Source organism: Bombina bombina, chromosome 3 (genome assembly GCF_027579735.1).
Source record: "Bombina bombina isolate aBomBom1 chromosome 3, aBomBom1.pri, whole genome shotgun sequence".
Classification (NCBI taxonomy): domain Eukaryota; kingdom Metazoa; phylum Chordata; class Amphibia; order Anura; family Bombinatoridae; genus Bombina; species Bombina bombina.
This window is the reverse complement of record NC_069501.1, coordinates 1,223,592,467-1,223,608,364: the sequence shown is the minus strand read 5'-3', so window position 1 is coordinate 1,223,608,364 and position 15,898 is coordinate 1,223,592,467. Positions and strand designations below refer to the sequence as shown.

Sequence of the window (15,898 nt, the reverse complement as noted above, 5' to 3'; positions counted from 1 at the left end):
TGACAAGCAGACAGGTGAAGGAACATTAGACTTAAGACCACTGCTTTGTAACTTGTGGTTGCAGGTTCACACAAGCAAACCTGCCCGCAAGATCTCCATCCTCAGCTCCTTTAATGGAGTACCAGTTTAATGAGCAGTTTCTTTCATCTGTAGTGTCCTGAAAATTATAACAAAAGTTGGTCCCCATTCAAATCCATCAGAATTTCCATGCAATGTGTTTCAGATATATAAAATCTGAGGTCTTTTCAATCAGGCAAATTTGTCTGCAGTCCCCCACTAACCATAACCATTTGAAATGCATGTGTGTGGAAATTCTTAAAAATAGTAACATTGTCACATAGTAGATGAGGTTCAAGGAAGTCAGAAGTCTACTGAGTTCAACCCATACTGATTCTAACTGGTTTACAATATGGAAGCTGCCAATTGAAAATCAATTATTAGTACAATTAGAAAGCTGGCCAATGTAACATAAGCAATCATATCCCGGAAATTTACTTTTTAACCCAAAATGTATCTAAGCCATTTTTTAATTTATCAAAGGTATTGGCATTCAGCCCATTGTTCCAATTTTTGTAATTCCCCTGGCAGAGCAATTGTATCCTACTCTGACCTAATCCCCTTACACAACTTTGTATAGTCTCCATAAATAGAGATGTTGCTATTTAACACATCCTTACTATTTCTACATAAAACCCTCCCTTCTGAAAGATTGTCATAGGCCTCATAAGCAAAATCTCAAACAAGCTATATCACAATGTTTTGCAAAGGAATTCTGATAGATTGCAGTGGGCACCTTAATGTTCCAAAGCTAATATTTATTTTAGGTATAAAACGGATGAACTGTAATATTTTTTTGATCTCATATCTCTTTTTAATAACCCATGGGGAGCTCTATAAATACAGGACCACAGATATCCTATATAACTGATACGAAAGTCTAAATGAACCTTTCATGATTCAGACAATCTAACAAAACAAAAAAACTTTCCAAATTACTTCTATTATCCAATTTACCTGTGTCCTTTGTTGATACTTTCCTTGAAAGCATACTGAGGTAGACTCAGGAGCGTGCCTCGTTTTGCAATGTTACGTGCCTGCTCCAATACCTATCTCAGTATGTTCTCCTGCAAAGGAGTTTCACAAAAAGTTTAGAGGAAAGATACATTTTATACAGTAATTAAATTATTGAAATAAAATGATAACTCTATCTGAATCATGAAGGTTTACATTTTACTATTGTGTCCTTTGGTGCATTGATTTCCTTTTAAATAAAAAAAAGCTCTAAAAAATATGTGTCACCTTTATCGATATAGTAATTGACAAATTCACAGCAGAAGGAAAATATAGTAATATTATAATATAGTGTTGAAAAAAAATGAAAACAAATTTGAGATCTTATATCACATTCTAGGAGTCTTACCTTCATACTCAGTTTTGGATTTATAAATGTGAGGTCATCAAGGGATAATAAAATTTTGTTGGGTCCTTTAACCAATTGAATCTGTAGTATGCTATGCCTTTAGAAAAAAACAAGAAGTATTACATAAAATGTCAAACAATTGAAAGTTTATGTAATTAACTGGACATTGTATTGCTTTTTGACAACAGTTCCAACTTATATATTTTCTTGAGCAAACCTTACACTAGTCAGACTCATTTGGACACCAAGAAGTGAGATTAATTAAGGCCAGAAATGCAATTGGATTTTCCTTGAAGGTGCTTCAGAAAAATTTTCAGCAGTAGCTTGCAACATAGGGGCCGATTTACTAATGTGCGGGCCAGCATGATCTGCTGTAGCCACACATCGATAAATGCCGACAGCATACGCTGTCAGCATTTATCATTGCACAAGCATTTCTTGTGAACTGCTTGTGCAATGCCGTCCCCTGCACATTTGCCACCAATTGGGCGCTAGCAGGGGGGTGTCAATCAACCCAATTGTATCCAATCGGGCTGATTGCTGTCCGCCGCCTCAGAGGTGGCAGACGAGTTAAGGAGCAGCGGTCTTATGACAGGTGCTTTTTAACTTCCGCTTCAGGCAGACCTGATGTGGAGTGGGTCGGAAGCAGCATCCGCTGCTTTATAAATCAACCCTATTATACTGTATGTAGTTTAGGTGCAAGATGCAATTTTTTTTTTTTAAATATAACTGATTCCTTGTTTGATCCAGGGTCCAATTTTTCTTTTAAATAAACATGGAATTAAAAATAAACCTTTCAGAATTCAGATGAAGCATACTATTACAAAAAATTAACTTTCAGATTTATTTCTGTTATCAAAATGTACCTCACTCTTTTAGTATCCTTGGTTGAAATGTAGCTCCTTACCATGAGAGCATAGTGAGGAAAACTAAGGAGCAAGCACGTATCCTGGGCACTCTATGTGAGCAGTGCGTGTAGCGTTAATAAACAAAGTACACTTTAGAGGGAGCTGTAGCTGCTGCAGCAGTACTGAGTAACTACAGGGAAAACTCATGACATTGCTTTCACTTAATACTACACACATTGTGTGGGTGACTCCTATCCAAAGACAGCTGCACACTCATCATCATCTAAACGTCACTGGATCAGATGTGGTTTTTCACACTGACCCTTGCAGGGGCTGCCACGGTGGAATTATCTTTATAAAGCTGCACTCAATGTGAGTGGTGAGATGCCTCCTATAGAAAGTAATGGAGCTACCTTTTAGTTTGCTAGAGAAAGTAGTGAGATCTGTAGGGCAAACTCTTTTAGATAATTACACTGGGATTTGAGAGAAAATTTCATATACGCCCAATGTTCAGCCCATTTTACGATAAAGCAATTACTTTTTGTTTGCACTTATAGTGTACTTAAATTACAATTTACTTTCTACATGTTTAAGTCAATTTATTCTTTCTGTAATTTACATACAAATGTTATGTTTTTGATAACATACTTTTTTGGTAAACAATTTTCTTACGATTTTGGATTTACCATAACAACTAATTTATGTGTTTAATTATTTATTTTGTATTATTTTTAATTTATGATCTTCATTGTGCACTTTTGTAATGTATGCATCTCCTTCCCATACGAAAATGCAGTATACATCCCTTAGCGAGACGCCCTGTTTTTAGAGTAAAAAGTGGCTTTAGATAATTCCACCAGGAAAAAAGAAGGGTTGGTGAGCATTCTTAAATAATCTCGCCAGCCAAGAAACCTTTAGATAATCAGCCCCTAAGTTTGTGGTAAAAAAGTCTTCTTCATTAAGCAGTGCTTCTCACTATACAGCTTTGCTTACCATAGGGTTTTATTGTAGAGAAGGGAAATCATTGTATCATAGAAAGAAATTACACTTTAATAAAGGTAACCAAGAGAAACAGGTTAATCTGATTTAAGGGGCCATGATTAGGGATGGGCGAATGTTTCGCAACATTCGAAAAACGGCACGAATTTTAACACATTCGTTCGTTCGAATCGAATTTCGAATGTTTACATAACATTCTAACATTCGATTTTCGAATGTTCGGTTTCAAATTTTACGATTACATTCGAAAATATTCGAATTCGAAAAATTCGAATTTAGATTGTAATAGTATTTCTAATGCTTTTTCTTTAAATGTAATATTCGAATTCTGCAATATTCGAATTCGAAAAATTCGAATTTAGATTGTAATAGTATTTCTAATGCTTTTTCTTTAAATGTAATATTCGAATTATGCAATACGTGTATTCGAATTCGAAAAATTCGAATTTAGATTGTAATAGTATTTCTAATGCTTTTTCTTTAAATGTAATATTCGAATTATGCAATATTCGAATTCGAAAAATTCGAATTTAGATTGTAATAGTATTTCTAATGCTTTTTCTTTAAATGTAATATTCGAATTATGCAATATTCGAATTCGAAAAATTCGAATTTAGATTGTAATAGTATTTCTAATACTTTTTCTTTAAATGTAATATTCAAATTATGCAATACGTGTATTCGAATTCGAAAAATTCGAATTTAGATTGTAATAGTATTTCTAATGCTTTTTCTTTAAATGTAATATTCGAATTATACAATACGTGTATTCGAATTCGAAAAATTCGAATTTAGATTGTAATAGTATTTCTAATGCTTTTTCTTTAAATGTAATATTCGAATTATGCAATACGTGTATTCGAATTCGAAAAATTCGAATTTAGATTGTAATAGTATTTCCAATGCTTTTAAATGTAATATTCGAATTATGCAATATTCGAATTTGAAAAATTCGAATTTATATTCGAATTCGAAAAATTCGAATTTATATTCGAATTCGAAAAATTCGAATTTCGAATGTAGACATTCGATATAATTATAAACATTCGAATTCGAAAGTGACATTCGAAAACTGTAAATAACATTCGATTTTCGAATTTTTAAGAATATTCGTTCTTATCGACATTCGAATTTAGAATTCGAATTTCGGTAATAACATTCGTTCTACATTCGAAATTCGAAAATTTGCACATTCGCCCATCCCTAGCCATGATACCCAAATGTTGAAACACTTAAAAGTGATGCAGCATAGCTGTAAAAAGCTGACTAGAAAATATCACCTGAACATCTCTATGTAAAAAAGAAAGATATTTTACCTCAAAATGTCCTAAGTATTCACACCCCATTGTAAAGGACTTTAAGCAGCAAATCAGTATGCCTGTCCCGGGACCGGCAAGGGAGTGAGCCTCGTGCACACTCGCGTTATTTCCCTATTCATTTTAAGGAACTTTACTATGAATTCTCATAAGAAATAAGTGAAATCTCATGAGATCACAGTAAAAGAGTTCATGACCTCAGCACTGTTGATGCTGATTGGCTGCTGTTCATTTCTTCATATATTTTTTTTTACCTGCAGCTGGACAGTAACCAAAATATAACTTTTTACACAGAACTTACTCTGCTGAGCTGAGGAAATTGTGAGGTAAAATATTTTCACATAGAGATGTTCAGGTGATATTTTCCTGTCAGCTTTTTACAGTTATACTGCATCAGTTTTAAGTGATTTAGCACATGAGTATTATGTCTCTTTAAGTATTTTTTTTTGTAACGTGCACTCTGTTTAAGTCATGAAACTTAAAGGGACATTAAACACTTTGAGATGGTAATACAAAATTTCAAATCACATTTATACAAAAACCTCTACAATATGCTTTCATTATTTATTTTGTCTTCTTTTCCTGTAATTCAATTCTCAAATTGTGAGCTTTTCAGTTCCTGTTGGAAATATTAGTGCATTGGCTGCACATTCTAGTGACCTATTTATAACTGTATCTAATTGGCCACAGGAGAGAAGGTAACTTAAGTTACAACATGGCAGCTCCCATTGTTTTATAGACGCTAACACTTTACACTTATTTTGCCATATTTAAATAACTAATGAAACGTTAAAAAAATCCATCTACATGTTATTCTCAGGCTAATCCTTTCATTAATGCATCATTCTATCTAGCATTTATGTAGTGTTTAATGTCCCTTTAAGTTTTGACTTCCTTATCCCTTTAAATTAAGTTGACACAATATGGGATATTCATCTGTGTTTGCATCAAAATGCCTGAATCACTTAATTACTCATTTGTGCTGACATTGATATGTTTTTATAATTTAGCTTGAGATCTGGTATAATGGCACTCTTGAGCATCTAGCTGGGATAATGGTGGTTGGCTTGACAATGCATCTGATCTGAGATCTTATATGAGCTTATATCTCACAGGCAAATATCTGTCATATGATATATATACACAGTTGTAATCAAACGTATTCAAACCCCATTACAAATCAGGTTTACTGTCAAAATGTACAGACTTTCAGCTGTTTGCAATGAACAAATCAAACAATAGCCCAACACATTGAATGCTTCAAGTGGTTTCCCCAAATTCAAATGAAAATGCAACTTTTAATAAATTCTGCAGTCTCAAAATTATTCAACCCCTTCAAGGTAAGCATCTTTAGTACTTAGTAGAGCACCCTTTTGCTGTTATGACCTTCTGCAAACAAGCTACATAGCCAGACCCAGCTTCTGACAGCATTGCTAAAGAATCTTAGTCCAATCCTTGTGAGCAATGGCCTCCAGTTCAGTAATATCCCACCAGAGATTTTCTATTGGGTTCAAGTCAGGTGACTGTGAGGGTCACTGTAGAATTCTCGAGGACTTCTTCTGCATTCAAGCATTGGTTGAATTTGAGGTATACTTTGAATCATTGTCCTAATGTAAGGTCCAATGATGCCCAAGCTTCAGCTTTCTCACAGATGGCATGATGTTTTCTCCTAGGTTTTCCTGATACTTTAATGAATCCATCTTGCCTTCCACATGCTACAGGTTTCCAGTGCCAGAGGATCCAAAGCAGTCCCAGAGCATCACCAAGCCACCACCATGCATAACTGTATGCAGAGTGTTCTTTTCAGCATATGCTTCATTCTTCTTCCTCCAGACATACCGCTGATCCATCAGTCCAAAAAGTTCAAGTTTTGTTTCATTGCTCCAAAAAACATAATACCAAAACTTCTGTGGCTTATTTATATGATTTTGAGCATATCGAAGCCAACTTTTCTTGTGCTTTTTGGTCAGTAGTGGTGTACGTCTTGGAGTTCTGGCATAGAATCCTTCAGCGTTTAGTACATGCCTTACTGGGCAAACTGAAACCTCAGTGCCTGTTGCCACCAAGTCTTGCTGTAGGTCTTTTGCACTCAAGGTTTTTTTTCAACCTACCTTCTCAGAAATCTGGTTGCAGCCATTGATAGTTTCATTTTTCTGCCCCGTCCATTGAGTGTAACCACTGTTCCTTTAACTTTGAACATGCGAACTATGCTTCCAATGGTGTCTCTATGAACATTCAGTGCCTTCACTATATTTTTGTATCCTGTTCCTTGCTTGTGAAGGGCGTGATAATCTCTTCTCTTAAATTTTTTAACCATTCTTTTAACTTATCCATATTTCTAACATGCAATCAAACGTGACACTCAACTAACCCCTAGCCAGTTCAGGTATTTCATGTGTTCTAGCTCAAGCACACCTGGTGCTACTAATGAAGCCCTTGATTAGTTGCATCAGGTGTGCTTGAGACAACACCTGTTTTGCATATTTGTTCTGTTTTGAGTGATTCTATTCAGGGAGTTGAATAATTGTGAGACTGTAGAATTCATTAAAAGTTGCATTTTCAGTTGAAATTTGGGGAAACCACTTGAAGCATTCGTTGTGTTGAGCTATTTCAATTGCTTTTGTTTGATTTGTTAATTGAAAACAGCTAAAAGTCTGCCACGTTTGACAATAAACCTGATTTGCAATGGGGGTTGAATATTTTTTATTACAACTGTGTATATATATATATATATATATATATATATATATATATATATATATATATATACACAGTTCCTTTAGGGAAAGCACTATCTCACCATTCCAAATAGTGCCACGGTGCTCTGCTAGATATCATCCAAACATTTCACAAATGCAGGCACTCACTGGGCTTGATAAAATCTCCAAAATTTATTAGGTCATTTAAAAAAAATAGTGACATAATGTTTCGGCACGGCATTGTGCCTTTGTCAAATGTCAACATATTTTCACAAAACGTACAACACACTTAAAATCATCTAACACATTTGTTAAAAACATACCCCTTATAAGGATGAGCTGAGGATTCAAATTACCGCCACACAGCCGCTTGCATCTTCCCCATTGCGGCAATGACATCATGTAAGCACAAAACGTACCTAGCGTATTGACGCATGGCACGTCGTTGCCATAGTAACGTTGGGAAGCCTAAAGCGTCAGAGCAAGTGTTAGCCACAGCGCGCCTGCGCATAACTAATACCCACATAGGATAGGCGCGTTGCCAACAGCAACATGTTAAATATAAACAATGGTGGCTACGGCAGATGTGTAAAATCGGCAACTTATGGCAGCATATGACAAATACAAAGAGTGTATGAGAGCGATCCAATGTGCAGACACACTACCCACACTGAAGACCCAAATAGACCAATCACAGGGTCATATCCAAATCACATAACATGTAATACCGGGTACAGCAAGGGGTATTAGTAATACACAGTGTCCGATATCATACACACATATGGTCAAGAGCGATCTGAAAGTTACAAAATTGAGAAAGTAGTGAATCAAAATAGATAAGCAATACTCCAATACCAACAACCATGACAGCAGACAAATAATTGTCAGACTACACATAGAACCACTGTCAAAAATATCATCATAATTGCAAGTAGTGGATATTGACAAATATATTCACTGAATATGTAATAAACCACAGAATAACAAGATATAACCCACAATAGTTAGTAGTTAATACATACATTTTACATGAAAAAAATATGTATATAATCCTGGCTATAACAGAAATAAAAGCCAATTGTGGAAAAAAATTAGTAACATCATGTCTCCATGGAGTATTGGTAGAAACTTATAAAGAGTGAGCTTCACATAAGGAGATTAAATGGGTTTTGGACAAAGATAGTCACAAGAGAGTAGGTTTAATAGAAAGGACTAAAATCAAGTGACGTATTCAGTCCTTTTGGGGCCAGTGTGTCCAATCTATGGATCCATCTACTCTCCAGTTACAGTAGTCTTTTGGCCCTATCACCCCCTCTTGGCATTGGTGGTACATGGTCAATCTGGTTAAGTTTGACCCTGTCAGCCATTACTGCAAGGAGATGTGGTTAAAATCAGCCAAAACGGGATGTTTTCCCTGTGGTAATTGGCTTTTATTTCTGTTATAGCCAGGATTATATACATATTTATATATTTTTTTCATGTAAACTGTATGTATTAACTACTAACTATTGTGAGTTATATCTTGTTATTCTGTGGTTTATTACATATTCAGTGAATATATTTGTCAATATCCACTACTTGCAATTATGATGATATTTTTGACAGTGGTTCTATGTGTAGTCTGACAATTATTTGTCTGCTGTCATGGTTGTTGGTATTGGAGTATTGCTTATCTATTTTGATTCACTACTTTCTCAATTTTGTAACTTTCAGATCGCTCTTGACCATATGTGTGTATGATATCGGACACTGTGTATTACTAATACCCCTTGCTGTACCCGGTATTACATGTTATGTGATTTGGATATGACCCTGTGATTGGTCTATTTGGGTCTTCAGTGTGGGTAGTGTGTCTGCACATTGGATCGCTCTCATACACTCTTTGTATTTGTCATATGCTGCCATAAGTTGCCGATTTTACACATCTGCCATAGCCACCATTGTTTATATTTAACATGTTGCTGTCACAACGCGCCTATCCTATGTGGGTATTAGTTATGCGCAGGCGCGCTGTGGCTAACACTTGCTCTGACGCTTTAGGCTTCCCAACGTTACTATGGGAACGCCGTGCCATGCATCATCACGCTAGGTACGTTTTGTGCTTACGTGACGTCATTGCCGCAATGGGGAAGACGCGAGCGGCTGTGTGGCGGTAATTTGAATCCTCAGCTCATCCTTATAAGGGGTATGTTTTTAACAAATGTGTTAGATGATTTTAAGTGTGTTGTACGTTTTGTAAATATATGTTGACATTTGACAAAGGCACAATGCCGTGCCGAAACGTTATGTCACTATTTTTTTAAAATGACCTAATAAATTTTGGAGATTTTATCAAGCCCAGTTAGTGCCTGCATTTGTGAAATGTTTATATATATATAAATATATATATACATATATATATATATATATATATACAGTATCTCACAAAAGTGAGTACATCCTCACATTTTTGTAAAAATGTTATTATATATTTTCCTGTGACAACACTAAAGAAATGACACTTTGCTACAATGTAAAGTAGTGAGTGTACAGCCTGTATAAATAACACAACACACAGCCATTAATGTCTAAACCGTTGGCAAAAAAAAGTGAGTACACCCCTAAGTGAAAATGTCCAAATTGGGCCCAATTAGCCATTTTCCCTCCCCTGTGTCATGTGACTTGTAAGTGTTACAAGGTCCCAGGTGTGAATGGGAAGCAGGTGTGTTAAATTTGGTGTTATCACTCTCACGCTCTTTCATATTGGTCACTGGAAGTTCAACATGGCACCTCATGGCAAAGAATTTTCTGAGGATGTGAAAAAAGAATTGTTGCATTACATAAAGATGGCCTAGGCTATAAGAAGATTGCCAAGACCCTGAAACAGAGCTGCAGCACGGTGGGCAAGACCATACAGCGATTTCACAGGACAGGTTCCACTCTAAACAGGCCTCGCCATGGTCAACCAAAGGAGTTGAGTGCATGTGCTTAGCGTCATATACAGATATTGTCTTTTGGGAAATAGACGTATGAGTGCTGCCAGCATGAAAGGGGGAGTGAATCAGGAGCGCTACAGCTAAAGGTGCTAAGAAATAAGACTATGAATTCTATACTTAAAAATATGACAAGGACAATATCGTATCTAAAATATGATACAATTTAATTGCACAAACGATAATAACAAATAATAATGACAAATAAAAACGGACGTCTCCGTAAGTAAAACTTCTTAAGTTGCCGCCATATAAATGTTGCAATAGCAAAAAGAGTTCGTGGTGTAAGTATAAACAGTTCAGTGTACACTTTCAGTATTTTTATTACGTGTTGGTTTGCTAGCAAACAAGGGCTTACCCCAGACTTTCCACTCGATGCTTTCTGTGGGTTAGTTACAGCCGTATGCGTGATGACGTCACTTATGTGGGCGCTGTCCCAAACGGGCTCTCTGATTGGTCCAAATTCGGAACCAGCCAACAGCGGTAGTGGTGACTCTTTTATCTAGAGTATAGCGATCATCCGATGACAGGTACCTGCTCTTAGTGCTAGGTAGCACACAAGGTACAAAAATGAATGATGTAAGTAAACTTGATTATCCGATAAGGAGTTCAGAGAGTTATTTGCAAAGTCTTTCCAATAGCTAATTATATTAGCGTAATTGCACAATCCTCATGAACACTGTGGTAGCTCCAGCTACATATAGTGAATCTCAGTAGTTGTTGCAGCACATCAACGCGTTTCTCCCTCTACAGGGCTTTCTCAAGATGAATAATCTGCAACAGGTGTATCTTCATTTAAAGGTGTAGCTTGCTTCTCATTGGTTATGAAACACCTGGGAGTGTTACTTAAGGCGGTCTTGATATTTTAAGATGGTATTGACAAGCAACCAAATAGATACTTCACATTAATATAAAAAAGGGTAGTCCCTATCAATAAATTTCACAGAGCTCCCTTAAAAGTGATCGTTATAGTAAATATTGTATCTTTTAGACAATATCTCAATAATTTCTGTTAAAATATATACTAAAAATATTTATTAAAAACATTTATTAAAAACAATGAGTACTTAGAATATACTTAGAAGATAGTTATATTGTGGGTCTAAATCGGTACTATCTGTGTCAGATAATAAAGTGCAAAAACGTGCATTACATAGCTATTATTAATCCAATAGAAATGGGGAAATGTCTAGTTCAGAATTTAGACCAGCCGGGAACAGAGTATTATGTCTATAAATCAATTCTGCCTCTTTTATTTTCAGAAATTTTTCTAAATTCCCCCCCCCCTCCAATTCTGCTTAACTTGTAGTATGCCCCAATACTTTAAATCTTTAGTATTGCCCTTGTGTACAGATTTAAAGTGCCTATATAGATTAGGGTCTATCACTCCCATCTCAATACATAATAGATGTTCTCTTATCCTATCTTTGATCATACGCTTAGTCTCCCCAAAATAAAACAAGTTGCATGTGCATTTAAGAATATAGATTACCCCTTTCGTGGTGCATCTAATGCATTCCTTAATAGAGATTTCTTCTCCTGAATTTGGAATAGTGATAGCTTTCCTTTTGTCACTATGTGTGCATGCCTTGCATGAATAGCGAGGGAAGAAACCTGATATTTTTCCCCCTTGTAAATCTTTTTGTATAAAATTTGATTTCTGATTTATCTTACGTGAACTAGGCGCAAGTATTGTTTTAAAGTTTTTTGTCTTTTTAAAGATTAGTCTGGGTTTATGAGGGAGTGCATCTCCTAATATTGGGTCAGCTTTTAGGATGGCCCAGTGTTTATTTAGAATTCTTCTCATGATGCCATGATCTACATTGTATTCCGTTATAAATGGGACGTCAATTAAATCTGAATTCTCTTTAGTTGTCTTTTGTTTATATGTGAGGAGGCTCTTTCTGTCAGTATTCCTTGCTCTTGTTACAGCCCTGTTGACAACTTCCTCATCATATCCTTTATCTCTGAATTTTTCAATTAAGGACTCTATTTGGTATTCAAAGTCTGAGATTCTTGAGCAATTTTTTCTCACTCTCAGACTTTGGCCCACAGGAATGTTGTCCTTCCATTGCTGGAGATGACAACTTTTAGAATGAATAAAGCTGTTAGAGTTGACCTCTTTAAAATGTGTTCTTGTTTCTATATTTTTGTTAATGGCCATAATTTCTAAATCTAGAAAGACAGCTTTATCTTTGCTGTGATTAAAGGTGAATATAAGACCTTTATCATTAGAGTTCATATCAGAAAACAGTTTTAGAAAATTTGATTCAGACCCTCTCCATATCAGTAAGACGTCATCTATGTACCGTCTATAGAGCACGAGGTCCGCGCCATAGTTACCCGATTGGAAGAAGGACTCCTCCCAATTGCCAACAAATAAGTTGGCGTAACTTGGCGCGAACCTCGTGCCCATAGCCGTACCTTCTATTTGTAAGTAGAATTTATTATTATACATGAAGTAATTATTCTTCAATATAAACAAAATACTTTTTAATAAGAATTCTTTTTGTTCTGGTCTCATCTCTGAATCATTATCTAAATATTTTTTAATAGCTAAAATCCCTTTGTCATGGTCAATTACTGTATAAAGAGAAGTAATATCTCCAGTCACTAGAATAAAGTCATCCTCCCAAACAATTTGTTCCAGAATATTTAGGACCTGGGTGGAATCCCTCAAATATGAGTCCAAATTCCTTACATACTTTTGCAGGAAAGTGTCCACATATTGTGAGAGATTGGAGGATAATGCCCCTATGCACGAAATAATCGGTCTCCCTGGTGGTTGAGTGAGGTTCTTATGTATTTTCGGAAGGAAGTAGAACACCGGGACCCTAGAATGAGTGGGGTCCAGGTATTCCACCTCCCTCTCATTTAAAATCCCTACCTTCTCTTATAAGCCTTTTTAAGAGAGCAGCAAACTTGTTCGTAGGGTTTAGATCAAGTTTTTTATAAGTTTTATTGTCATTCAATAGTCTTAAAGACTCTGTATCATAATAACTTGTATCCATAACCACAATCCCGCCGCCCTTATCGGCGGGCTTGATGGTTATCTTATGGTTCCTTTTCAAATTATCCAAAATGAGGGTCTCTTTTTTAGTCATGTTAGTTTTCATAAATTTTGATGGTTTACTACTCTTTAGATCTTTTAAAACCATTTGTTCAAAAGTTTCAAGGTGAGTTCCCTTAGCGGAGACAGGATTAAATGTCGATTTGGGTTTTAAGCTGGTATGAATAAAATTATCTTCTTTTATTTTATCTTTAGTCATAGACATTCTCTCAAGGGGGCTTTTCATAAAAAATCTTTTGAGGGTGAGGTTCCTAATAAATTTCTTTATATGGATATGTGTATTGAATTTGTTTAGTCTAACACTCGGGGCAAAAGAGAGGCCATAGCTTAAAATCTTTGTTTCCTCATCCTGTAGTGTGGTATTACTGATATTGAAAACTCCATTTATCTTTATCTCCCTCTTTTTGCTTCTTGTGCTGATCCCACTCCCTCTTGTTCCTCTAGAGGTCTTTTTTTGTTTTTTTGTTGTGGATATTGTCCCCATACACTTATCTGGTTGTTTCCCAGAAGATCTTTTGAGGTGCCCTCCCTTGGAGGGCTGTTCACTAAAAAAGGAGTGTCAGCTTCCCTATGTCTGGTTCTCTCTGTTACATGAGCCAGGGGTGAGAATCTATTTCTTATAGGTGTCTCCCATCTCTCTTTCTTATCCCAAATGGGTTTATTTGTACGGGAAGGTGCCTCTCTGTCTGGATAATGAGTATAATCATTATATCTGCCTTCAGTGTGATAATTATTTCTATTATCATATGTGTTATAGTTCCTATAATTATAGTACCTATCATTATATACTCTATTGTGATATGAGTAATTCGGTCTCCATCATCTATTAAGATCTCTATTCGAATCCCTATTGTTTCTCTCTATATAATCATAGGTGTTAGGTCTAAATGAATTGTAATTCCTTTTTTCTTTCTTTTTATTATGGTTAACTATTGTCCAATTTTCCTTAGGGGTATTAGACTCCCTCAAATTAGTATAACTATTAGTATTTAAATCCAGTTTGTGTCATATTTTAGATACGATATTGTCCTTGTCATATTTTTAAGTATATAATTCATAGTCTTATTTCTTAGCACTTTAGCTGTAGTGCTCCTGATTCACTCCCCCTTTTTAGCTATTTTATTTACCTATTTTGGGAACACATAGGTATTCTCAGGAGTTTGGTGTTGTTCACCCTGCGCTCACTGGTCTAATATCCTCTGTGCTGCCAGCATGACTGCAGAGGTTATATGGGTGGGGGGTCAGCCTGTCAGTGCTCAGACCATACGCAGCAGACTGCATCAAATTGGTCTGCATGGCTGTCGTCTCAGAAGGAAGCCTCTTCTAAAGATGATGCACAAGAAAGCCTGCAAACAGTTTGCTGAAGACAAGCAGAATAAGGACATGGATTAATGGAAGATAAACTTATTTGGTTAAGCTGGTGTCAAACGTGTGTGGCGGAAACCAGGTGAGGAGTACAAAGACAAGTGTGTCTTGCCTACAGTCAAGCATGGTGGTGGGAGTGTCATGGTCTGGGCCTGCATGAGTGCTACCGGCACTGGGAGGCTACAGTTCATTGAGGTAACCATGAATGCCAACATGTACTGTGACATACTGAAGCAGAGCATGATCCTCTCCCTCAAACGGAAGGTGGGGGAGCGCAAGATCTCTAACATCCACCAGCTCTGTGATGTTGTCATGGAGGAGTGGAAGAGGACTCCATTGGCAAACTGTGACGCTCTGGTGAACTCCATGCCCAAGAGGGTTAAGGCAGTGCTGAAAAATAATGGTGGCCACACAAAATATTGACATTTTGGGCCCAATTTGGACATTTCCACTTAGGGGTGTACTCACTTTTGTTGCCAACGGTTTAGACATTAATGACTGTGTGTTTGAGTTATTTTGTGGGGACAGCAAATTTACACTGTTATACAGGCTGTACACTCACTACTTTACATTGTAGCAAAGTGTAATCACATGAAAAGATATAATAAAATATTTACAAAACTGTGAGTGAGGTACTGTATATAAATAATAGTCAATGTAATATTTGTTTATATTGTTTAATATTTATATATTGTAACGTTAAAATGCTATAATTCAGAAGAGAATAATATACATTTGTATATTTAATATTTTGACAGCTGTCGACTACTAGCATTTTAATGTAGTTCCTTATTGTAGTTTCAAATGATTTGTAAATGAAACTGGATTGTAATTAATTCCAGGGCCGGATTGGGCCATGAGCCGCAGGGGGGGGGGGGGTGCTGAGCCATAGGGAGTGGGGCTGAGCCTGAGGGGGTTGGGCCGGGCCATACAAATTTCCAGGGCCGGTCTGATTTCGCAGTCCAACCCTGAATATGATCCTTTACAAATAAAACAACAGTTTCTCAGCAGACCTCACATAACTTAATGCAGCTTTAGTGAGCCAGGCATTAGGGATGGGCGAATGTGTTTATATTCGAATTGGAATGTTAGAAAGAATGTTATTGTAGAAATTTGATTTACATAATAGAATGTTGATAAGAACGAATATTCTTAAAAATTCGAATTTGATTGTCACTTTCGAATTCAAATGTCACTTTCGAATTCGAA

General features: G+C 36.2%; 1 protein-coding gene across 1 annotated transcript in view; it reads right to left on the bottom strand.

Moving 5' to 3' along the window:
* Window positions 1–15,898, bottom strand: part of LOC128652673 (retinal guanylyl cyclase 2-like) — a 163,392-nt gene that overhangs the window by 40,097 nt on the left and 107,397 nt on the right. Inside the window, exon 5 of the mRNA XM_053705603.1 lies at window positions 1,421–1,517. Within this exon, the coding sequence (XP_053561578.1) occupies window positions 1,421–1,517 (97 nt within the window). The remainder of the gene's footprint in view (window positions 1–1,420; window positions 1,518–15,898) is intronic.